General features: G+C 40.2%; 1 protein-coding gene across 3 annotated transcripts in view; it reads right to left on the bottom strand.

The window, feature by feature from the left end:
- The window catches only part of usp9 (ubiquitin specific peptidase 9), a 259,627-nt gene that overhangs the window by 114,161 nt on the left and 118,923 nt on the right, over positions 1 to 26,543 (bottom strand). For all 3 annotated transcript variants that reach the window (XM_072585147.1, XM_072585145.1, XM_072585144.1), the window contains 4 exons: positions 9,067 to 9,197; positions 6,641 to 6,919; positions 3,139 to 3,264; positions 4 to 129 (listed from right to left, as the gene is read on the bottom strand). In XM_072585147.1, the coding sequence (XP_072441248.1) occupies positions 4 to 129; positions 3,139 to 3,264; positions 6,641 to 6,919; positions 9,067 to 9,197 (662 nt within the window). The remainder of the gene's footprint in view (positions 1 to 3; positions 130 to 3,138; positions 3,265 to 6,640; positions 6,920 to 9,066; positions 9,198 to 26,543) is intronic.

The following is a 26,543-nucleotide window of genomic DNA, read 5'->3' as shown; positions in this document are numbered from 1 at the left end:
TACTTTCTCATATATCTTGCTAATCTCTTCGCTTGAACTGAACACAAGCTGTATTGAACCACAGCCAGAGGCCCAGATAATCTTTTGTACTGCTCTAATAACACATATGTCTGGGATGTATTTTGAAGCCTTGGAAAGAAAATAGTGTGATTAACTAAATTCTGAACAATGTTTGGATTACAAAATGCAACACTGAAATGGTTAGATTTTTTGATATAGCACTTAACTATTACAAACAAAGGACGCTTGTAGAAATTATCCAAGAATGCACAATTCCAAGTCTGCTTAATCCCCATAATATTCATGGTAAATATCTATGGGAAATGCGAAGTTTTATTATTTAAGATACTCAGCACCATGCAAGAGTACACGTCTCCTGCTTAATTTAGCAACAAGTCTATAAAAAGAACATTGAATAAAGATTCCAATTTAATGCTTTAGTTGGTGTAAGATTAGGCTCAAAAATGTTATCTCCAAAACAATTAATCAGTACTGATCAGGTTAAGGGTTAATTGGACATAGTTATAAGGAAAGTACATGAAAAACAGACTTGGAAAAAAGCCTGCTTTGGCTGCCGATGACTTGCCTTGGAGTTAGGAACAGGCTGTTTTGTAGAGACATCTGGATTTGTTTGTGACCACCTGTCACAGACTTGGAAAGTACTCAGATGACAATACAGTACATAATATCAGGTTCTGAATGATAGTAAGACAGGAAACCTTTCACTACTGAACTGGGGTTTGACAGACTGGGAACACGGACTTTCACTATTAGACAGAGATTCGCAAATTGCTGACGTGGAAACAGAGATATCCAAGTGCCAGCTGTAACACAGGAGTCCCCGATCGGCAGAAGGCAGTGAGACTCATTTATGAAATATATCAAAAATAGCTTAAGCTGACATATTATTTGAGCTTGCATATATGTAAATTAAACTAATAAATTTGCATCACATTAAAGCAAATGTGCCTTCTGGTATTTATTTTTGTGAGATCTTCAAGAACCTGTTGGGACACTTTTCCCCCCCAAGACCACAGTTCAGGAAACACACGTGTTAAGAATCTTTTCCAACCGAAATTGGGTCAAGACTTGCCTAACGTTTTACAAATGACCGTTACACTTATATAGCACAGCATTCAATTTAGAAAAGCTGGGAGCAAGATGTTTTCATCCACTACACCATTCACAACATCAGGATTTCAAATGATACACAACCAAATTCAAAACATTTACACAATATCTTTACAAATAAAAGTTTTAGTTACTTTAAAAAACTTCTTGGCTGTATCTGCTATTGACACACGGAGACTTTTGCGCTCTCATTGGCTTGATCACTACTTTTTGGAACTTTTTGCTGCATAACTGTACAAAAGTAATTTTTCTCTCCGTCTGAACTAGGTTTACCACAAAGAATTTCATTCTTGCTTTGATGTTCAGTTCATAAGGACCCACCAACTTTTAATCACCGACAAGTTCAGCACTGGGTTGGAGATGCAGAACGTATTTAATATTAGATTTTACTTTTCAAGGATACCCTCAAATTTAGTATCCAAAACCTTTGAGAAAAATGGGGAAGATGAAGATGAGAGTACCAGTTTGCAAGAAGGGTGGGCTCAAGGCCAAGTTTTTTTTGAGGAGAGCATGACAATGGCAGATTTCGATAAGGGCAAATAGTTTGAGAAGAGAACATTTTTCTTCTCAGCTAACACAAAATAGAAATTTTCTCTTTAAACAGGAACGTAGGTTGGATTGTTAACAATTTGTTAGAAATAGGGTATTATAGACCAGACCAAACCTCTTCAAAAATATATTCAGGAGGTAGCCTAGACTTCAACTCTTTTGAATTTTTAAAGGCAAGTGTAAGGGACACAATTTGATTGGTCAAACTACCAGGCTTGAAGCAAACAAAAAAACAAACAATTTTAATAACAGCAACTATTCCAAAATAGTAAAATCACAAACACACTCTTGGGGAAAAGGCAAATTCAGTGAAATTGATTAGCGCACATGCAATTCTCTAATCCAGGAGGGAAAGAACACAAAATTCTGGCAAAAAGAACTCAAGTGTTTTGCTGTAGCAGGGAGAGATGTACAGCAACTTCCAAACCTCAACAGCTACTGAAAGTTAAATTCCATTCCTGGTTCTGTGGGAGCTTGGCCCTACCCATTCATGCTGCTTCTATGGTTTCAACTTTTGAAAATCTCCAAGGCCTCACGAGTCGTCTACTTTCTTGCTTTGGAACAGACTACTCGGTACCTCTCCCTCAACTTTCCTTCATTTAAAAAAAAGGACATAACACACCACTTAAAGCTACAGTATCACCACAAGGGTGGAGAGGTGGTCCTCACCAACAAGATGAGCTCAAAGACAATTACGGGAAATACAAACAAAACTAGATACGCTTGGGATAAATATTGCACACATGCCCTTGTTATTTCTTTTCATCAACAAAGCAAAAGTATATCACTTTCTTTTCATTGTAAAGGATGATGCTGATTAGCGTTTATCATTTAACATTAAATGAATGATGGGTTAGATTTATTCGGAAACCAAATCTATTTATTTACTAGGGTCCAAAGGCTTGAGGAATTAATAAAACCATTGAAGAAATCTGGCACTCTGATAAAACAGAGGAAAGCTTTGTAAGAACCAGTTTTGATCCATGGATGACAGCTCAAATGGAGAATTCAGAATCATAATTTATTAATTAAGTTAAAACTTGTTTATACTGGTGTTCATACTGGTATTTCTCAGTCTAATTATTCATGAGGAAAAGTAGCATTATGTTGCAGTGTTAACAGAAATAAATATCAATTTACTGAATGGATCGCATTTTCTATACGCTGAGATATGCAAAAGACTCACTTGGAATCTGACCTCGTACTGGCTAAGAGTGGTGTTTGGGGACATTGACAGTTTTGTGATCAGCATTACGCGGGTGGAAAATAATTCCTCACCTCATTTGGAAAATGAATCAATATCTGCACCGTATTCACAGAAAATTTATATACAATTAAATATCATGTTCATTTGATAATTTCTTTAAATCAATAGGAAACAAAGTGATAATAAGCAAGATTCTTGTCACACAAATTCAACATTTATAATCAACGAACCCTGAAGACAAACATACTAACCTCATCTGAAATCTGCTGTGCCAGACGAATGGCAACATTTCGCAACATACATTCTGAAGTAGGATTCGGAATGTTATGCAGAGCATTCTGTAGAACTACAGCCTGACTATGAGTAGCATGATTTATCTGTTTAAAAATAAAGAGAGAGCCTGAACAAAATATGGAATAGGGACATCCTAATATCTTGAAATAATAAAGAAAACACATTAATACAAGCTAATGATATAATCTATTGAGCATTCTGCCATCTATAGAACAAGAGTAAGTTAAATATGAGACATCAGGTTGACACCACAAATGAGAACCAGTGATCATAAAATTTTCAGAGGGCAAGTGAAAAAAGAAATAAGTGCAGCACCAAGGTCAAAATGCAGGAAGAGATTGAGAAGTCTTTTGTAGGCACCTGGATAAAACGAAGAACACAGCTCAGAAACAGGCCTTTCATCCCTAACCTACATCAATACATTTTGTCCTTCCATATTAAAACTGTCTTCACTTACAGGATCCATATCCCATTATTCCCTTCCTATTCATCCAGGTGCTTCCTAAATGCTGCTATTGTGTCTGCTTCCACCATCTCCTCTGGCAGTGTTTTGCAGGCAGTCATCATCCTTTGTGCAAAAAAACTTGCCTCAAACATCTGGGTAAACTTTTTCTGTACCCTCTCCAAAGCATTCACATCCTTCTGGCCGTGTGGTCACCAGTATTGTACACAATATTCCAAGAGTAGCATAACTCTATAAAGCTGCAGCTTTGTCTATCCTTATACTCAATGCCCCTTCCAAGGAGGGCAAGCATGCCATAGGCCTGTTTTACCACCTTATCTACCTGCATTGCCACCTTCAGTGATCTGTGGACCTGCACACCCAGATGTCTCAGCATATCAATATTCCTAAAGGTTCTTCCTTTCGCTGTATAATTTCCACCTGCGCTTGACCTCCCAAAATGTATCACCTCACATTTGTCCGGGTTAACCTCCATCTGCCATTTTTCTGCCTATGCCTGCAACAGATCAATATCCTGCTGTATGCTCTGACAATCCTCCGCACCATCTGCAACCCCACCAATCTTTGTGTCACCCGCAAACTTAATTAGACCAGCTATGCGTGCATTCAAGTCATTTTTGTAGGTCACGAACAGAGGTCCCAGCACTGATCCCTGTGAAACACCATTAATCACAGTCCTCCATTCCGAAAAGCATCCTTTCACCGCTACCCTCTGTTGCCAATGACTAAGGCAGTTCTGTATTCATCTTGCCAGCTTATCCCTGATACCATGAGACTTCACCTTTTGCACTAGTCTGTGATAAGGGACCTTGTTAAAGACTTTATTGAAGTCCATGTCGACAAGATCAACCGCGTTTCCCTCAATCATCTTTGTCACCTCCTCAAAAAAGCTCAATTAAGTTAGTGAGGTGTGAGCTCCCCGCACAAAACCATGCTGTTTATCACTAATTGGTCCATTCATTTCTAAATGCTTATAGATATTGAGAATCTTTTCCAATAATTTCCTACCACCACCAAGGGGCTCACAAGCCTGTAATTTTCTGGAATTATCCCGGTTACCCTTTTTAAAGTGAGACAGCATTAGCTCTTCTCCAGTCCTCTGTGACCTCACCTGTGGTCAAAGAGGAAATGAAGACTTTTGTTAATAATAAAAAAGGGAAACAAAGGATTAAGAATAACAGATTAAAATGGAGGCTTGGGACATGGAGAGAGCATGGCTAAAGTACCAAATGACTACTTGATATACCTATCAAGAAAGATGCTGCCAAAGCTGCGGTGAAAAAGGGGACAACCTAGGATTTGAATGGGTTAAAAATTGAAAAAAAAATCTGAAAAAAATGGCTGCACGACAAGTTGATAAATCAAGATGACAGGATCAAATAAGATGGACTGAACACATGGAGGGAAATAAATAACAAACTGCGAAACTGATCGCCATTATCTTCTAACCCTTGTTAGATGTATAAGTAACACTCAGACTGGAAAAATGCCAAATACACAACCTGTTCAAAAGAATGATGCAAGGCTAAGCACAATGTTAGTTTGACCTCAGCATGAGGAAAACTTGCAGAATCCAGGAAAAAAAAAGTCATCGGACCCATGTAGACTAATGAAATAATGACAATGAGATTTGTTAAAGGAAGATTGCATCTGATTTGATTTCAGTTTTTTGGTGAAGTAATGAGGGTTGCTGAAGATAATGAAGTTGAACAGGGTACATGGATTTCCCAAATGGTATTTAAAGTTGCGACAAAGTTGAATCCTATGGACGAAAAAATGGCAGTAAGGACACTAATTTAGCTGAGTGATAGAAAACAAAGGTTAGCAGTAAACAGTTTGGTTTTGGACTGCAGGAAGATATATTGTGTCCACTGCTTTTCTTGATATATATTAATGAGAGAGACTTGGGTGTGCAGGGCACAGAATGAAGATTTGCAGACGACAAACCTTGAAATTACTGTGAACTTGGATCAGAACACAGGTGTCAAGATAATACAGCCTGGTGGAATGGACAAACACAAGGTAAATGAAATTCGATGCAAAAAGCATAAAGTGGTACCTTTGTAAACCGCAAATAAAAAAAAGGATCATGTACAATTCTAAAGATGGTGCACAGGGACCTGGAGATAGACATGCATGAATTGTTGAAATTGGATGGGCAGGTTGAGACAGCAGTCAATAAGGCATGCAAGATCCTGCTGCTTATAAACAAAGGCACAGTTTACATAAGCATGCAATTATGGTGAACTTTGATGAAACATTTGGTGGGCTTCAACTAAAAGTACCAAGTTCAGTTCACACTTGAGGAATAATGGGAAGACACTGGAGTGGGCACAAAAAGATTTGAGAATTAATGCACAGATAAACGATACTTCTGTTACAAGTCCGAATTGGTAAAGCTGATCTCATTTTCCTTTAAGATAGTTAACAGCGGATTTGATGGAGGTATTCAAAATCATGTGGGAGATCTGGACAAAAGAAAGAGGAACAGCTCCCACTGTTGCAAGGGTAACAAGCCACTCACATCAAATAAAATCTTGCTACATAATGAACAGTTAGGATTCAGACTTTTAGTCATGACTGCAAAAAAGGTAATTGGCTAATAACATGGATAAAAGAATTGCAGGCAAGACAGGGGAGAAGTCCGACAAACATAAGCCAAATGAATGCTTCTGTAAACATTCTAGGATTCGAGTGAAAAGAACTGTACACGTAAAATTAGATTAGAAAATAAAGTACAATCCATATCTTTAAAGTAATTCAGATGAGATCAAACTACTACACAATGGTCATTAAACTTGCCCATTCTCAAATAGATTACAACTTCAAACTGACTGGCTGCAAGTTTAATATATGCTTATTAACGAAATCAGCAATGAGACAACTCGCACTGCCTACACCTCCTGTGTCCTTAACATTAAAGAAAATCTGGCTTTTTACACACAATATCAGACAGTAGTTTATCAAGAATTCTGCATCATAAAAAGGATACATACTGGTGAAACAGTACTGGAACCTTCCACAACTGGCTGAAATGCTTCTGCCACAGCTCTAACATGACCATATCCAACTGCTGTGAGCAATAATTTGGCTATTTTTAATGCATTGAGATACGCAGCCCTTCGAGTCTCCATGTCTGCATTTAGCATAAAGTTATTCCTGGTTAGTATGCCAAGAACAAGGAATACACCTCCACTTTTCAAGAAGTTGTATTGAAAATCACTTGCATCTTCTCCCAAAGGTGCACTGGCAGGCATTAACAAAGCATACACCACCTGTAAGTGAAGAGAAGTATTTTTATATACAATTCAAATCCAAATTTCACTGCAGATAAGTATCAATATTTAGTTATCAGGCTCTAAATTTGAAACCTTATTGATAAGCCAGCTTTTATGCCCATCTTCATGCCATGTCAAAAATGCAGTTACAAAAAAAATACTCTATCAACGTTCAACATTATAATTTCATTCCTCAAAACCATTTAGCTGACTTGCAACTCATTTCAAAGATCCATTAAAAAGGGGAAGCACAGCGCCTCAGTGATTACACTGCTGTCTCAGAGTACCAGGGACCAGAGTTCAATTCCACCTTCAACCAGCTGTTTGCGTAGAATTTGCACATTCACCCGGCGTCTGCTGTGGTGTCCTCCCACAGGCCAAAGATATGTAGGTTAGGTGGATTGGTCATGTTAAGTTGCCCTTCATATCCAACGACATGCTGGTTATGTGAATTAGCAATGGCAAATGCCAAGTTACAGGGATAGGGTAGTCAGGTGTGTCTGAGTGGGATGGTCTTCCGAGACGGCAGTGTGGACTTGATGGCCCGAAAGGCCTGCTTCCACACTGTAGGGATTCCATGACTTTGCTCACTATTGACTTCAAGCTGAAGGTGCCCATTCTCTCTTTCTAAATAAGAGATTACATTTGTCATCTGGCACTCATCAATAACATTTCAAGAACCTATACGATTAAAAAAATGTAATCTACATTCACTACCTACATCAGGGCTACTTTCTCCTCTTGCCCTGAACTGGAAAGTATCAACTTTGCTTTTAGTTTTACTTGCTTTCACATGGTCCATTTCCAATGCTTTTCTTCAACTGTAACCATTTATCATTTTTGGGATAAGGTTATCAATAATGTTCATCAACACCCAAAAGCTACCTCAATGACAAAGTTTCTTGGCTTATTTCCAATGAAGATTAGAGTGGTGCTGGAAAAGCACAGGTCAGGCAGCACCCAAGGAGCAGGAAAATCAACTTTTTGGGCAAAAGCCCATAGATTTTCTTGCTCCTCGGACGCTGCCTGACCTGCTGTGCTTTTCCAGCACCACTCTAATCGCCAGCACCTGCAGTACCCATTTCTGCCTAGTTTCTATGAAGTCTATTCTCAGTTTTCTAATGCCTCATCTACTTTGATGACACAATCTTTCATACCAGGGTTTCTCTATTTCCTCAACAGAGGATTTCCCCCATGTCTAATGGTTTAACAGGGCTCTCAAACAGAGAGAAAGATGTACAACACAAAAACAGACCCTTTGGTCCAACTCGTCCAAGCCGACCAGATATCCAACCTAATCTAGCCCCATTTACCAGCATTTGGCCCATATCCTTCTAAACTGTTCCTATTCATATACCCATTCAGATGCCTTTAAATGTTGTAACTGCACCACTTCCTGCGCAGCTCATTCGATATACACACCATTCTCTGCATGAAAAAGGTTGCCCCTTCAGTGACTAAAATTCTGCTCTTTCCATTTCCCTTCCCTCAATCCTTATAGGGTTCCCCATATTTATCATGCCCCAACTCAACAGACTCTGGACAATGTCATCTCCAGTCTAAATAATACATCTGCGCTATCCCTCCCAGCACTTCAAGGAGCATTCCTCAAGACGACCAAAAGCGCTTTCCTATCAGATACCAAAGGATACAAAGATACCCATTTATCAAGTCTTGCCTCATCATCCATGACCCAAATACAGTAACTTGCTGCTGCACAAGCAATGTTTATTGTTTTTAATTTTGTTTGCAATTGGCAGAGTTTTCAATTTAGTTGTCTCTACATTGAGCAGCCCAAATGCATATGATCTGATCTTTATGCAGAACAACATTCATTCAGTTCATGACCCTATGCTACTGGTCACCTGTCTTAATAATTTTCCACCCTGGTCTCCCATGAAGTCCTTGTTCTCAGCTTACTTTGGTTTTCCAATAAAGTAAGAGTCCATCAGACAACCTTCTCTCGTCAAATATTGAATTACTTCAGAATCTAACTGCTGCTCACTTTTTTTTGCCCCAAAGCAGGTCACAACAAAGACATTCAAATCACCAGTCTCCGTTTTCCCCATGCCATCCTCTCCACAAATACAATTATAACTATTTGCATAATGCTGTACTACAACTTGAAATAACTAATTACACACCTCAGTTAGGTATAACACTTGAGAGGCAGATTGTCCAAAAAAAAGTGAGTCAAGATTTGGACTGAGGCTGCTCTCCCCGAGCTTTGCATGATCCAAGCAAATAGCACGAAGTTTTTCGACTGTAGTGTTATCTGAAACAAAAGAATGTAAGATTATGCAAAATATGACAACATCGTCAAGAAAAGTGGCCTGATTTAATATTTTAAAGCTTCCTTTATTTGAATATAAGCTTGAAAGAGCCAAAGGTTTCCATCTTGCACTCATCAGGACAAATTCAAGAACACAAAATTTAAATGATCAGAAGAATTTATACCACATGATGGCAGATAAATCAGTTTGATTTTATCTACTGAAAAACCATCAATTGATGGCCCCTTAGAAATACACCAAATCTTTCATGAACAGGACAAGACAGAGAAATGGCATGGCATAAAATGAATTCACTTATACAGAAAGGAGCAAGTTGAAACAGTTCTTATAGTATACAAAATTTAAGGGCTACTAAAAATTGTGAAAAGATTTTACTGGAGTAGACAAAAAGGAAAAAAAAACTTCAGGACAACTTGCAAGAATACCCATTTAAGGGGAAAAACAAACATTTCTCAAGACAATGCCTTGACTAGAGTCACTGTGCCAAGCTAAAAATTTAAACAGAGCCTGGCAGCTAAGTGTTAATGTGTATTCTCCATAACAATGCCTCTACTAACCAGAGTCCACTTGGCAACCAAGCAGCATGTTCGTATCACAGTATAAACATAATTTTTTCAAAAAATTGACATTCTTGCAAATTGGCACAAAAAGCTTTGACAAAATGTCAGTTTTCGGCAATATTCAACTTTTAATCTATCATGTACTATTTCACGTTTATTTTGCCTGGTCAGCAGCTTTTCAATTACATAACCTGTTCATGATGCAAATATTGTGCTCTGTTAACATACGTACTTTCAAAAGAATGGTGTGACATCTTCCAACACTGCAGATAGCAAAACATTTCAAATACATACAAATACATTGTTAATATCTAACCAGCATTATTAAATGAACATTCACAATAAGCTTCCAAACAATTAAATGCCTCTGAATTCCATTTTACTTCCCCCCTTTGCCCCTGAAATTACAACTAAAAATTCATCAATTCTGTTATGGGGTATAAAGCAAAGTGAACGGTTTCAAATGTGAAATCAAAATAATTGCATGTATTTTGAATACAATCAGGGCTTTGAATCCTCAATTTATTTCAAAAACACAACTGGCTTTAGGACTAAAGTCATTGTTTTCTGCTAAGAACATGTGTTTCACTTTCAAGATTATGAATAGTGTGCAAGGAAAGAAAAAAACTACACAAGAGTAAAAAGGAAACATGATCGAATTCATTATTCCCTTTCACTAGTCTTTTATGCACAAGCATTTTGATCCATATTTTTCATGGCGCATCTCAGCATGGTAAACACCGTTCAATAAAAAGAATTTTGTCACTTTAAAGGTGATACAATTTACTTTAAGTGAAACAGTTTCCAATTACATTATTTTAGCATTGGGTTGGAGTTTTCATTCATACTTGACCATAAAGAATAGAGCACTGATTGCTGTCTTTCATTAACATGACAACGTTTGAGAAAACCTAAGCAAGCAATTGATATTTTTCATCGTAGCATCAGAAATCACATGGTGGAAAACAAAGTCTAGATAGAGTACCATAATCTAAAAACATCAAGACAAAACAACTTTCCCACTTAAGACTGGAAGAACTTATCATAGGACATCTGTGTAAACAATCACAAAGATAAGCACCCATTTCTTCTTGGGCAGATCCTCATGCTCAAGGATGACTTTCTTCCATTCAGCTGTTCTCCAAAGGGGACGAAATATTCCAATACTACTACAGCTGGAGCTTGCTGAAGTCTGTGGGATATACACTGTTTGCGCTGTATTCACTTGGCCTCCATTTGGGCCTAAATGAGATGCTCAAAACAGTTGACACTTTCATAAATGCTGCTTCTTAGGTGAGAGGTGCCCTGGCATGAGTCAGGTAGGGTTCTTGTACTTTTCAATGAGACTTCAAACCATCCTCAAAATGATTCTGTTGCCTTCGTGGTAACTATCTGCCATGCTGATGCTCAGAGCCTGCTTTGGAAGCCCTGTGTCAAACATGTGGAAAATGTGGCCCAGCCAACACAGCTAATTAAATATACTCTGTCTTGATACTGGAGATGTTGACCTGCAAAAGTATACTGATATTGGAACACCGATCCTGGTAATATTTCTCAAGAAGTTTGAGTTTCTACTTATACTCCTATCAAGTGAACATACCAAGTTAGCTGTGATATATACAACAAAGTCAGAAGTCACTAGTTTTAGTCCAACAGGCTTACTTGAAATCACAAGCTTTCAAAATGCAGCCCCTTCATCAGGTGAAGGTGAGAGAGAAAAGCACACAGACGCAGAAGTTACAGGCAGAGAGATCAAAAGATCATACAACTGGCATGAGTGGAGTGTCAAACAATGACTCTCTGCAGGTGACTAAGACTGTTTGACAGAGTGTAAATGTCAACAGTTGAATAACAAGCAAAGGGATAATCTATAGTCAGATTAAATGAGGGAGAGAGAAAATTACCAAAAATAAAAAAAATCAGGTGGTTCTAGAGAGAAACCAAATGATGTAACATCATGATAGGTATAAGAGTCGCATGTCGAGAGGGTAACCAAAGTAATAAGTAATCCAAAACTATAAAAACTAGTTAAGGTAGGAGTCACATGTAGCACAACATAAACCCAATATCATGGTTGAGGCCATTTTGTGAATACATGGTTATCATTCTCTGTTGAGTGATTCTGCATTATGGTTGATCAAGAAGGCTGACTTGGCAGATGCTTACCCCAAAAGATCGGAGGCTGAATGTCCTTGACCACAAAAGTGTTCCTCAACTGGGAGGGAACACTCCTGTCTGGTGATTGTAGTGCAGTGTCCATTTATCCATCATCAAAATGTTTGCATGGTCTCACCAATATACCAACCCTCAGAGTATCCTTGCCTGCAGCAAATACAATAGACAATACTGCCCGAGTCACAAGTATCTGCTGTGTAAATGGTGGGTGGCATTCCAACACGTGACGGTAGTATACATGCCAATAAATCTGACATCTCTTGCAGAGGTGGCCATGGCAGGGTTGTGTGGTGTTGTGGTCAATACTGTCCTTAAGGCTGGGTAGATTGCCGCAAATAGCCCGTTGAGGTTTGGTAGTTGTTTGAAGACGAGAAGTGGAGGGGTAGAGACGATCTTGTTGATCAAGGACATTCAGCTTCCGATCTTCAGATAAGCATCCTCCATGGCACACCAAAATCACCAAAGAGAAGCTGATAGCCAAGTTCCATATTCATGAAAACAGCCTCAACTGTGTTCATGTCACGTGAAGTGTCACCCCATCACACTGCTCTGTATCTGCAAAATCTCCCTTACTGTCCTGCTTTGACACTGCCACCTTGATAAATTATGATCTCTCTACCTTAATTAGTTTGTACACTTTTGGATTACTTATTACTGTGGTTAGACCCTTGGCATGCAACTCATACCTATTGTGTTATTCCAGTCATTCGGTTTGTCTCCAACACTACCTAGTTAATTTTTTGTATTTCTCTCTGCCTCATTTAATCGGATTACAGACCAGCCCCTCACTTGTTGACACTTCACTCAGACCGTCTGACAGTCTTGGTCACCTTCAGAGAGTTATTATTCAACATTCCAGTTGTATCATCTTTTGATCTCTCTACCCTTGATCTGTATGAATTCTGCATGCACGCTCCTCACTCAATTCACCTGATGAAAGAGGTATGTTCTGAAAATTGAGATTTCAAATACACTTGTTGGATTATAAACTGGTGACATGTGACTTGATGTTGTCCACCCAGTCTTTCATGAGCACTTCCACATCGTAATATATAGGATTATATAGCTAATTGCATACAGAAACAGCAGGAAGGCACAAAGAAACCCACACATGCAGAATGCACATCTAAATGATTGGTGGCGAGACAAACTGTTACGTTTCCACATTGTGAGGCACAAGACTGATCAAAGCAATCTTCAGAGCAACGTTAGTAAAAGTTCCAAAATGATATTGCAACCTTGCTTCAGAGCTGAGAATCCAAAGAACATAGCTGTTAGAGCAAAGATACTAAGGAACTTTGTGTAGTGAGAACTTAGGAGGTTATTAGTAACCATCTTGCAATACAACAATATTTTAAACCAAAAAGTTATTGATAGTGTTAATTCTCCCAGAAAGAGCACTTGCACAAAATATGGCAAGTAGCTTGGAATTTCACGATTTTAAGTGGCTGAAGAATCATATGGAGACAATTAATTCAGCATAGTTTTGAACAAAGGTAAATGTTGGTATACAGATTCAATACAGATAGAAAATTTGACTTGATCACGAGAGAGATAAAAGCCAGAAACAAAGTAATTTTTTTTAAAAAATTCCCAATGGAAGAGACACAAAGCAAAGATGATCAATTTGGCCAATCTGTTCATACTTGAGGAGCTGAGGACAAGAAATTGCCATTACACAGGCATACTGACGAGCAATTAACTTAACACACTAAACTTGTAGAAAGCCTCTTTCAGTTCTACAGGTTATATGGGGCCTGCAATAAAATGTACTGCTCAGCCTTCTCCACTTTATATTCATGTAGATTTTATAAACTTCGTGAAGTTAACAGTACAGATCATAAATCAGTGGAACTAGTATAGCATTTCAAGTGCCATTCAAAAACATAGTTCAAAAAGAAAGGCAAAACTAGGTTTCATGCAGCCATAGGAGCAAAGCAAAGCAATACAAGACCAACCACATGAAGTACCTTTGTATGTCTTGTTTTGGTGGGGGGGGGGGGGGGGGGGTTCCTGACTACCAACTGGGGCTCACTATTCCAGTGTTTTACTATTTGACTAAGTGGTATAGAGTAGGTTAATGATGCATGAACTGCAGCAACTCATGAAGGCAGCTCACCACCACGTTCTCAAACAGGGAGGGGCAATAAATCCTGGCCAGCCTGCAATGCCCAGATCTCTCAAAATGAGTTTTAAAAAGTGCGGGATCAAGCAGTAGGCATGACTGAGAAATGACAGCTCCAGGACCTGGCAGTGGGAGTTGAGGGATGAAGCTTGTCTTGGTGGACTACTCTGGGAAAGGAAAATGCAGCAGTGGTAGCTGAGTGGATACTTCCAGGTATGAGAATATGCCCAGTGCTCCTTACATTTGTTACAAATGAGAATTGGGAAGTGGGAAAAGAAAAAAAGTTTTCAGGAGACAATTTTTTGGACAAAATTAAGCTGAGATTATACTTACACTACAAAAGGATGTTATTAAACTGGAGAAGATACAGAAAAGATTTGCAAGGATGTTACCGGGAAGGGAAGGCAAGTTAAAAGGAGAGGCTGGGATTTCTTCCCCCTGGAACGTAGGGACTGAGGGGTGAGCTTGAGGTTTATAAAATCATGAAGGGCAAAGATACAGGGAATAGCCAAGGACTTTTTCCCAGGGTAGAGGCATTCAAAATTAGGAGGGCATAGGTTTAACTTGAGGGGGGAAGGTTTTAAAAAGGACCTAAGGGGCAACTGTTTCACACAGAGGATGGTCTGTATGTGGAATGAACTGCCAGATGAAGTGGTAGTTGCAGATAGAGTTCCATAATTTAAAAGACATTTGGAAAGGTACATGAATAAGAAAGGTTTAGAGGTAAGGGGGCCATATATAAGGATATGGGCCAAACGAAGGGAAATGGGACCATTTGCGTGTGGAAACCCTGTCTGGATGAGTTGGATCAATGGGTCTGTTTCCATGCCATAGGACTATGATTCTATAATTCTCTGTGGAGAGTTCTCCTTGGAGAATTATGCAACTTGTCTCATGCATAGTGGGTTCTGTAACGCCAATTTGTTTTTGCTCACTCAACGATCTGCGACTTGAGCATTCACACTAAGGAATCTTGAAATACCATGCGCAAGCCAAACATTTTCCCAATTGGCATTGATTCTCTAACCTCACCCTACAAGTTGTCAATTATCCCTACCAACGCAAAGGTGCTGAAATCCTTGCTTGTGATTTCAGTGATCGAGGGGCTTGGTTGCATGAGTTGACTGAGTCGGTAAATGTTCTACGGGTGCGTGAAGATTTTAAATTTGATTGGCTAGCTGGTCAAATGGTTGGATGAGTGAGGAATTACTTAGGGTGAAAACAAACGTTCAACTTCTAGATGACTATCTGCAATGAAGTGCATGCCCAGGTATAATATCAAGGTTAAGTAGAAGGATGGTGAAAGGAAAGTCCTTTCTCCCGAAGTAAGCACAAACTTCACTAAGACACAGGAGCAGAAATTAGGCCATTCAGCCCATCCAGTCTGCTCTGACATTCAATCATGGCTACTAAGCTTCTCAACCTCATTTTCTACGATACTCTTGATCCCCTTCACAATCAAGAATCTCAGTCTTAAATATACTTAATGACCTGGCCTCCCCAGTCTTCTATGGCAATGAGTTCCATAGATTCACCACTCTGGCTGAAGAGGTTTCTCCACATCTCTGATCTAAGAGGTCTTTGCTTTACTTGAAGGCTGTGCCATCTGGTTTCAGTCTCTTACCAATGGAAAATCTTCCCAACATGTGCTCTGTCCAGGCCATTCAATATTCAATGTTTCAATTCGATTCCCCACCCGCCACCCCAATCCTTCTAGTATAAACCCAGAGTCCTCAAACTTTCCTCGTGTTAAGTTTTTCATACTTGGGACTATTCTCGTGAACTTCCTCTGAGCATGCTCTAGGGCCAATATATCCTTCCTGAAATATGGGGCCCAAAACTACGCATGATACTCCAAATGTGGTCTGGTTTGAGCCTTATAAAGCCTTAGAAATACACTCTTTTTATATTCAAGTCGTCTCAAAATAAATACCATCATTGCATTTGCCTTCCTAACCACTGACTCAACCTGCAAGTTTTCCTCGAGAGAATCGTGCACTAGAACTACCAAGTTTCTTTGTACTTCAGACTTCTGAACTCTCCCCATTTAGAAAGTAGTCCATGCCTCTATTCTTCCTACCAAGTGCGGGATCTTACACTTTATCATCTTGTACTCCCATCTGCCACTTCTTTGCCCACTCTAACTTGTCCAAATCCATCTCAGCCTTCCCTCCTCCTCAATGCTACCTGTCCATCTATCTACCTTTGCATCATGTGCAAACTTAGCCCAGAATGTCCTCAGTTCCTTCATCTTGATCATTAATACAAAAAGTGAAAAATTGTGGTCCCAACACTGAGCCTCGCAGAACATCACTTGTCACCAGCTGCCATCCTGAGAAAGACCCTTTTATCCCTACCCTCTGCTTTCTGCAGACAGCCAGGCTTCTATCCATGCTAGCACCTTGCCTCTGACACCATGGGCCCTTATCTTACTCTGTATCCTCCTGTGCAGCATCTTGTCAAAGGCCTTCTTGAAGTCCAGGTAGATAACATCTATTGGCTCTCCTTGATCTAATTTGCTCATTAAAGAATTCAAGGAGATTTGTCAGGCATGACCTCCCCTTGATGAAACCATGCTGACAAGAGGAAATTCCTTTCCACATCCACCTGCAATCAGGTTATCCCTCACTCTTCCACACTTCAGTGGAAACAAGCCAATTCTTAATCCCCTTCTTTGGATCAATGGTTTGCCCACCATTGCAGCTTTATTTTTGTGTTAGATAGAAAGGAACAACTGTTTCAGATGCTCCGTTAATTTTGTCATTGCCTATTCAGTCATCCCTTTAGGTGATGCCCCCAGTTTATCATACCATCACAGTTTCACATATTTAGATTCTGTATCCTCATCTCATAAAGCGTGACACTATCCCTGAACAAAGGGAGAGCGAATGACTATCATATTTTGTTCAGTTGCCCCCAAGGGGACTAGCACAGCTTGATTGCCAATAATTCCATTCGCGTGACACAATATCCAGTCTAGGACGACCTCTTCACTAGTTGCTTCCTCAATGAATTGATCCAGAAAAACAATTTCGTAAACACTCCAGGAGTTCCTCCACTATGGTATTGTTATTGATTGGATTTGTCCAATCTATGCGCAGATTGAAGTTCTCTCTAATTTCCTGTTAAATGCCTTCTCAACCTTATAACTATAGCTTGGATACAGGTATTGAGGGGACCTCTTGTAGCACAGTGATAACGTCCTTACAACTGGTCCAGGAGACTTGGGTTCAAGGCCTACCTGCTCCAGAGATATGTAATAACATTGCTGAACAGGTTGAATGGATAAATACGTTTTTAAAAAATGAGACAAGCTCCCACTGTCACTTTCTGCCCTTAGCATTTCTAATTGTCCAAACAGATTCCACTTGACCAAGGCTACATTCCTGCTACTGTACACAAATTGCCTTACAATGACAATCAAACCATCTGCCACCTTAATAGCTTGCTACACCTGCATGACCGCTCAACACCACTCTGCTCCCTATGTTCATTAACACTTCCCAATGTAACAACATTCTATTTTTCCAACCAAAGTGGATAATCCCCCACTTATCCATGTTGTAGTGCATCTGCCATGTATTTGCTCAACTCCTCTATATCATCTTGAATCCTCTCTACATGCCCGTCAACCCCCTCAAATTTCTCCTAGTTTTACATCCCTGGTCAACTAGAAAATGCAGTTCTCTCATTTTGCTTCATTACATGCCAGATTGAGAGAATGGTCAAATATCTTTATCTGTCCATCTGCATTCTCCTGATGTCCTACATACGATACTTTAACCATTTTGCGCAATCTGAAAATTCATCTACCATGCTTTAACATCACTAGGCTAAGCCACTGACACAAATTGAGAAAAGCTGAACTTATGACCCAGTCACTTACAGATCTCAACTTGTCACATCTTGCCAATCAGAAAATGACATGTTTATGTGCACTGTTTTCTGTCAGTTAGTCAATCCTCCATCCTTGCTAATGTGTTATCTTATACACCATAAGTTCTTTCTTTACTCAATAACTTTGTGGGATCTTCTGCACTCCAAGTAATGTACATCTGCAGGCTCCCCTTAATCTACAGTCCACATTACTCCTTCAAAGGGCTCCTAATAAATCTATTAAGAATGATTGATTACCTTGAGTTGTTCGAAGTATGCAGCTACGACTTCCTTAGTGACTGACTCTAATAGCTTCTCCAAAATAGACAGCCTGTCATTCCATGTTTTCTGCCTCAAACTATTCTTAAATGCAACAGCTGTACCTCTGAAGTCCAGTCTGATAGAATCTTTCCAGAATCTGAAGTAGTTTAGATTACCCTTCCCTTTTTGAAATTCATTACTATAAGCTTTGCTGGCTGGATTATTTATTGCCCATTCTGAGCTGGTGTTGAGAAGGTGGTGGTGAGCCTGCTTTTATGAACAAACTTAGTCTGTAGATGGAAGAACATCCATAATGCTGTTAGGGATGAAAGTTCCACAATTCTGACCCAGTGACATGAAAGGAATGGGGATATATTTCCAAATTTGGATAGTGAATGGCTTAGACAAACTTGAGCACTTGGTGGTGCTCAAATGTATCTGTTTCCCTTGTTGTTTAAATGGTAACAAAAGCCTGTTAGGAAGCTGCAGTCGAAGCAGCCTTAGTGAATTTTGAAAGCGCAATTTAAATGGCAGATGATGCTGGTATGCAACCTAGGACCCACAGGGTTAAACTCTTCAGGAAATTGGAGAGGGTCAACTTGCAAGTGCAATTTGCTCAGTACAAGATTCCCCCAGTGGCTATAATTTCAAAGGTCTAGCTGCCTCCTCTGACCCATCCACCCCACACCAACCAATCTTGATATATAGTCAGTACGAGAATTTTTTTCTTTCCTCAATAATGAAGATATAGCAAAATATTTATTTGGTTTCACCTTATCTATTCACTTCACCATTCTTACTCTCCAGAAAGGCAGTACTTTACTGACACCTTTTCTTTTTAAACACCTGTACAAGATCTTACTATCCAATATAACCTTTTAGCCAGCTTTTGCTCATATTTCACATAAAGGTACTTGCCCTATAATGCTTGTTTATTAAACAAGATTTGTGGATTGCAGACTTGTTTTTGATAAAGTGAACTCCCATTCGCTGTTAAGCGATTCTCATCCTTGGAATTAGATTTCAGTGTACAGAGGACCGCATCGGCATCACGTGATCAGTCAGCTCATGAAGAGCTCCTTGAAAGGTGTTGTGAAATGTTTGGAGAATCATCATGAAATGCCTTTACAGCCTGAGGACAAGCTGGGGTCAATCTGTTAATTTAAAAACTTGAGTTGAGATTGGAGTGAAAATTCACTGGAATTGATTAACAGTAAAAGGATAGCATTGAAGAGCAGACTCACGTGAATCTATTTCAGTGAATAATCACAAATGGTAACCAACTGTAAAAAGTGAGTACAAGGGCTTGGACATGGTTAGTCAGCTGCTCAGAGTGGTCACAGTCAGGAAACGCCACACAGTGAGCGACGAAGAGAAAGATGGGTGACAGACTTACTTTTGGTGCCTGTGTGGACATGTCCTGAGGGGGTGAGCAGGATGTGCAAGAGATTCAGGGTTAGTCAGGGTCAGATGTTAGCAAGAATGAGAATGGGTGGGGAAGATGTTGCAAGAAATGGTGGGTACAGTCACAGAGTGTGAGAGAGGTATCAACAGAAGATGGTGACACTTTCACTGGCAGAGGGCAGGTCACTGATCATGTTCCTACATTCTGTGTTCCCTCAGATGGTTGAGTCTGCCTGGATGGTAATCTTGATCTAGGTTTGCATGGTTCTGGTAGAATGGCGCCTTCTGTTGGCCGAGGAAAAAAGGATGACCTGCCTCTGCATCATGCCATCCTCATCAGCGACATCTTCATGTCCCTGCCCACAAAGACAGGCATCAATTATCCATTTATTGGCCACACCCAGGGCCAATGTCAAGAACCATGCAGGCAGATCAGGAATGACAGCTTGTCTGGATGCACAATATCTTTTTATAGATGGTGCTGCACCACAGATACAATCAGAGATGTACAGCATGGAAACAAACCCTTCGGTCCAACCCTTCCATGCTGACCTGATATCCCAACCCAATCTAGTCCCACCTGCAAGGAAATGGGGAGTTGTTTTGGAAATGGCACACAGTATGATGGTTATAGAATGTGACAAAGGTACACCAAAGGATCAGGGAGGTAATAAATCAGGTGGGTTTTGTAAAATAAAGTGATGGACGTTCCCAAGCATCACGATGTGAAACCCTCCGAAAAACTTGGAAATAAAACAGACACATAGATCAAGGACTGACCTTCGTTTCTTTCACAATCAAGGCAAGTTTCATTCTGGGATCTGACTTGTGCAGGGTTATCATTGGATTGGATCAAAAGACTGGCAAGAATGTCGTGCAGCATGCGAGTATACATGCCAATCCAGAGTAATCAGTTGAAGATTCTGATAAATTGCACTATACAGTACCATACAACTGGTCAGTTACAACAAGTCAAAACTTAAGACTGTGCTGTCATTTCTGTTAGGCATGCTACTATTTTTGTTTCAATTTTTATTGGTTTGCCTCCAACCCTTTTTTCCCCCCATAGGCCGCATTATTTCTATTGCATGATTTTCTATAACACCACGTCACAAAGGAAGACAACTACTGCGTTACTACCTGTCCTGAGTCCTGAATAATCGATCGTCTACCATTCTTTACCTTCTGTTCAATAACCTAAAAGTTCATTTATTTCGGTACAATATGCTTTTTCAAGTTTGATTCTTTCCCGAACTTTTGACTTATCTGCTAGTAGTGGATCCTCTCCTTGCACAAGGAATGTACTTACTGTGAGTGCCACTGTATCTCTTTTGAGCTATCACTAAGCCTTGCACCACAGCTGACTTCAGGTTGAGACTTTCATGCCTTTATAAAACTCTTCAACCAAATCTTCTCTTTCAAATTGGATGGAAAATTCACATCATGGATGCAACTCTCAGTGTGCCTTCACTCCAAAATCAATTAACCCTGTCACATTACACTACATCAAGTCAAATATAATGATTTCTCTGGTTGGTGATCATGTAAGAAACACTTTCTCAATCACATCCCCTAGCTTTAATCTTCCTCACAGGAAGAAAATCTTCCAGTATCTATTCTCTCCAATCGCTTCAAGATGTTATGTTTTTCATAAAGATCACCTCAAACCCATAAGTCCAACGGATATGCAATTACAAGCCTAACCAGTTCAACCATTCGGGAACAAAGAAAATTACAGCACAGGAACAGGCTCTTGGACCCTCTAAGCCTGCACTGATCCAGAACCTCTATCTAAACCTGTCGCCTCTTTTCTAAGGATCTGCATCTCTCTGCTCCCTGCCCATTCATATATCTGTCTAGATACATCTCAAACGATGCCATCGTGCCTGCCTCTACCACCTCCATTGGCAATGCGTTCCAGGCACCCACCATCCTCTGCATAAAGAACTTTCCACTTTTCCCCCCTCACCTTGAACTTGTGAGCCCTAGTAATTGAATACCTCACTCTGGAAAATAGCTTCTTGCTGTCCACCCTATCTACACCTCTTGATTTTGTTGACATCAATCTAGTCCCCTCTGTCTTTCTAATGAAAATAATCCGAATCTCGTCAACCTCTCTTCATAGTCAACGCCCTCTATACAAGGCCACATCCTGGTGAATCTCCTCTGCACCCTCTACAAAGCTGCCACATCTTTTTGCTGGCAAAACCGCATGCAATATTCCAAATGCAGCCAAACCAAAGTATACAACTGTAACATGACTTACCAACGCTTGTATTCAGTAATCCTGACCACTATTAATATGCGTTGCCAACTTCAAGGTACAATGGATCTGAACACCCAGCTCCCTCTGTACATGAATTTTTCCCAGGGGTTTTCCATTTACCGCACAGCTCACCCTTGAATTACATCTTCCAAAATGCATCACCTCGCGTTTGTCCGGATTGAACTCCATTCGCCCAACTCTCCAATCTATCTACATTCTGTTGCATTCTCCGAAAGTCCCCTTCACTATCTGCTACTCTACCAATCTTAGTCATCTGCAAACATGTGAATCAGGCCACCTCAACCTTCCTCCAGATCATTTATGTAGATCACAAACAACAGTGGTCCCAGCATGGATCTTTGTGGAACACCACTGGTCACAGTTCTCCATTTTAAGAAACTCCCTTGCACTACTCCTGTCTCCTGGTGCCCAGCCAGTTCTCTATCCATCTAGCTAGTACACCCTGGATCCCGTGCGACTTCACTTTCTCCATCAGCCTAATCTGTGTTATCAAATGCCTCACTGAGATCCATGTATGTGACATCTACAGCCCTTCTCTCAATCAACTTGGTCAACTTCCTGAAAGAGTTCTATTAAGTTGGTCAGACATGACCTTTCCTGCACAAAACCATGCTGCCTATCACTAATGAGCCCAATTTTCTTCCAATGTAAGTAGATCCTATCGCTCAGTATCTTCTCCAGCAACTTCTCTACCACTAACATCAGGCTCATTGGTCTATGATTACCTAGATTATCCTTGTTAAGGTATGGGATACTGTACCTTTTAGAGTTAAAAGCTAGCAGAACTACCTGATACAGCATTAAATGTTCTGAATAAGGTAACAAAATACCATTTGGTTGAACAGCTAGATTAGTTGGGTTGCCTGGAGATGACAAAACAAATTTAAATGTGGTCAGTTTAAATTATGCCCCAAATACCAACCTCCTATCAAGTCTGAATTTAGTATATTGACAATATTAAAAATCAATGAAACAATCCAAAGCTTTGGGGTATAAGACTGGGAAAAATTGAACAGATGGAAGAGAACTGCCAACCCACAAGCAAGTACAGATTGCCCAAAACACAGCTCTCTTAAAATGTACCTTATCTATCGATGACCTGTGAAACAGAAATCCCTTAGAAGAAAATTTATGGAGGAAGATACAAAGAAGATTCACCAGCTGCCTGGACTAGTATTATTGAAGGGAAAGTAAAAGATAGGTTAGAGGAAGGAGTTGTAAATAGTTGTTAGTTAATTATTCTCTGTTATACTTTAAAAAATAAAGTTGCCAATTTTTACTTTAAATACTATTTGGCCTCTCGAATTTTCACAGATTACTGCATGGGATAAATCTTTTCTGTGTTGTTGGTTTAAAGTAAGCAGGGGGCTTACCCATGTCGTAACATCCTTGCTACCCTTCTTAAACAAGGGGACAGTATTAGCAATTCTCACCTGTGCTAAAGGATGCTGCAAAGACATCTGTTAAGGCCCCAGCTATTTCCTCTTTCGCTTCCCTCAGTAACCTGCCATAGATCCCAACTGGACCTGGGGACTTCTCCACCTTAATGCCTTTTACAATACCCAACACTTCCTCTCTCCTTCTGCCAACCTGACCTAGAGTAATCAAACATCCGTCCCTAACCTCAACAACTGTCATGTCCCTCTCCTCAGTGAATACCGACGCAAAGAATCTCACCCACTCTGACTCCACGCATAAACTTTCCTTTTTTGTCCTTGAGTGGGCCAACTTTTTCTCTCGTTACCCTCTTGCTCCTTATATATGAATAAAAGGTTTTGGGATTTCCTTAACCCTGTTTGCTAAAGATATTCATGACCCTTTTTAGCCCTCTTAATGGTTCGTTTCAGACTGGTCCTACTTTTCCAATATTCTTCCAAAGCTTTGTCTGTTTTCAGTTGCCTAGACCTCATGTATGCTTCCTTTTTCCTCTGAGCTAGTCTCAATTTCACGTCACCCATGGTTTCCTAAACTTGCCATTTCTATCCCTCATTTTCACAGGGACATGTCTGCCTGCATTTCTAATCAACCTCTCTTTAAAAGCCTCCCATATATCAAATGTGGATTTACCTTCGAACAGCTGCTCCCAATCATTCCCCAGCTCCTGCTGAATTTTGCTATCGTTGGCTTTCCCCAATTTAGCACTCTTCCTTCAGGACCACAATTGTCTTAGGGGGTATTTTAAAACTTATGGAACTGTGACCACTATTTACAAAGTAACCCCCTACAGAAACTTAAACCACCTGGCTGGCCTCATTCCCCAACACCAAGTCCACCTCCAGAGTTGGACTATTTACATATTGCTTTATAAAACCCTCCTGGATGCTCCTTGCAAATTCTGCTCCACTAAGTAAATCCCAGTCAATGTTGGGAAAATTAAAATATCCTATCACCACCACCCTGTTGCTCCTACATTTTTCCATAATTTGTTTACATATTTGCACCTCTATCACATGCTCACGGTTGGGAGGCCTGCAGTGCAGCCCCAACATTGTTACCGCACCCTTCCTATTTGAGTGCTTCCCATATTGCCTCAACACTCAAGTCCTCAATAGTGCCCTCCTTCAGCACATCGGTGATATCCTCTCTGACTAGTAAAGCAACTTCTCCACTCCCTTTACCTCCCTCGATTCTGCCTGAAGCATCTATATCCTGGGATATTTAGTTGCCAATCCTGCCCTTCCCGCAACCAAGTCTCAGTAATAGTAATAACATCAAACTCCCAGGTACCAATCCAAGCTCTAAATTCATCTGCCATATCTATTACATTTCTTGCATTAAGAGAAACGCAGCTCAGACCACCTGTCCCTTTGCATTTATCATCTGCTCCCTGCCTATCCTTTCCCTTAAGTCACGCTGACTTCAAATTCTCATTCCTTACAAGCTTTAGGTTACTATCTCGTTTCTGTTCACTAACCTCCTCATTTGGTTTCCACACTCCCCACATTAGTGTAAAATCTCCCTAACAGCATTACCAAAAGCACCCCCTCAGACATTGGTTCCAGTCTAGCCCAGGTGTAGACTGTCCAATTTGTAATAGTCCAACCTCCCACAGAACTGGCCCCACTGTCCCAAAAATCTGAATCCCTCCCTCCTGCACCATTTCTCAAGCCACGCATTCATCTTGCTTATTCTTCAATTTCTACTCTGACTAGCACGTAGCGCTGTAGCAATCCTGAGATTGCTACCCGAGGTCCTACTTTTTAAACCTGGCTCCGAACTCCTAAAATTCAGCTTGTAGGGCCTCATCCCAATTTTTACCTATTTGCACCAAGAAGGGGAGGGCTGTTCATCCCTCCCCTTCAGAACGTTCTGCAGCTAATCTGAGACATCCATTCGGGAATTTTTTTTCAACCACAGAACCGCCTATATACTCCCCTAACAATTGAATCCCCCATGACTATAGCCCCTCCACTCTTTTTCCCACTATTCTGTACAGCAGAGCCAGCCACAGTGCCACGAACCTGGCTATTGCTGCGTTCTCCTGGTGATCTATCTCCCCCAACAGTATCCAAAACTGTATACCTGTATTGGAGGGAGATGACTGCAAGTGACACCTACACTGCCTTCCTGCTCCTTCTCTGCCTTCTGGTCACCCTTCCCTTTCTCCCTCAGCAGTGTGACCAATTTGCTCAAAGTGTTATCTACGACCTCCTCAGCATCGCAGATGCTCCAAAGTGAGCCCAACTGCAGCTCCAGAACCATCATGTAGTCAAACAAGAGCTGCAGCTGGACACAGTTCCTGCACATGAAGGAGACCGGGTCATCAGCTGTGTGATTGAGCTCCCACATTAAGCAACAGGAGCCTAACATGGGTCAGAGATCTCCTGCCATTTTACTGTGAAGCTTAACTTAGTCCAACTGTAATATCAAACAGATGAAAGAAAAAAGGAGTTAAGCCTTTCATCCCAGAAACAGACGTGAACCTTCTCATATGCTTTTTAATTATCAAAGACCAAAACTGCACCCATATTCTAGATTGATCTCACCGAAGTCCTCAATAACTCCAGTAAAACTTTGTCATATAATATTCCATTCTCCTTGCAATAAATGAAAACATTCCATTTGAACCTCAAATTGCTTCTTGTGCCTGCATAGCAATTCTGAACTTCATGGACCAGGACATCCTGATTCCTCTGTACCACTGTAATAAGCACACTTTCTTGACTACCAAAGGGATCAAAGGTTACAGGGAGAAGGGCAGGAGAATGGAGTTGAGAAACATATCAGCTATGATCAAATAGCATAAGAGACTTGATTAGCCAAATTACCTAATTCTGTACCAATATCTTATGGTCTCCATTCATAGTGTAATGTCTTTATATGCTTCCTGAGAGTGTGGACTAACTCACATTTACCCATGTGACATTCCATCTGCTAAATGTTTAGTCACTCAATCTGTCTTCCTCTGTACACACTACACTCCTGACACCTTACTTTCCCACTCTTCTTGGCCTCACTGGTAAATTTAACTACCATGCATTTGATGCCTTCATTTAAATTGCTGATATAATCAGTTTTAGTTCACTTATTCTTAAAAATAAATGTTGAATGATGTCCTGCATTGGATTAATATAATTAATAATAAAACTAAACATATATACAATGTAAAGTTCAGCTAATTAAAATCACAGGTTACTGA

The sequence above is a fragment of the Chiloscyllium punctatum genome, chromosome 15 (genome assembly GCF_047496795.1).
Source record: "Chiloscyllium punctatum isolate Juve2018m chromosome 15, sChiPun1.3, whole genome shotgun sequence".
NCBI lineage: Eukaryota > Metazoa > Chordata > Chondrichthyes > Orectolobiformes > Hemiscylliidae > Chiloscyllium > Chiloscyllium punctatum.
The sequence above is the reverse complement of the archived record's forward strand: the minus strand, read 5'-3'. Positions and strand labels throughout refer to the sequence as shown.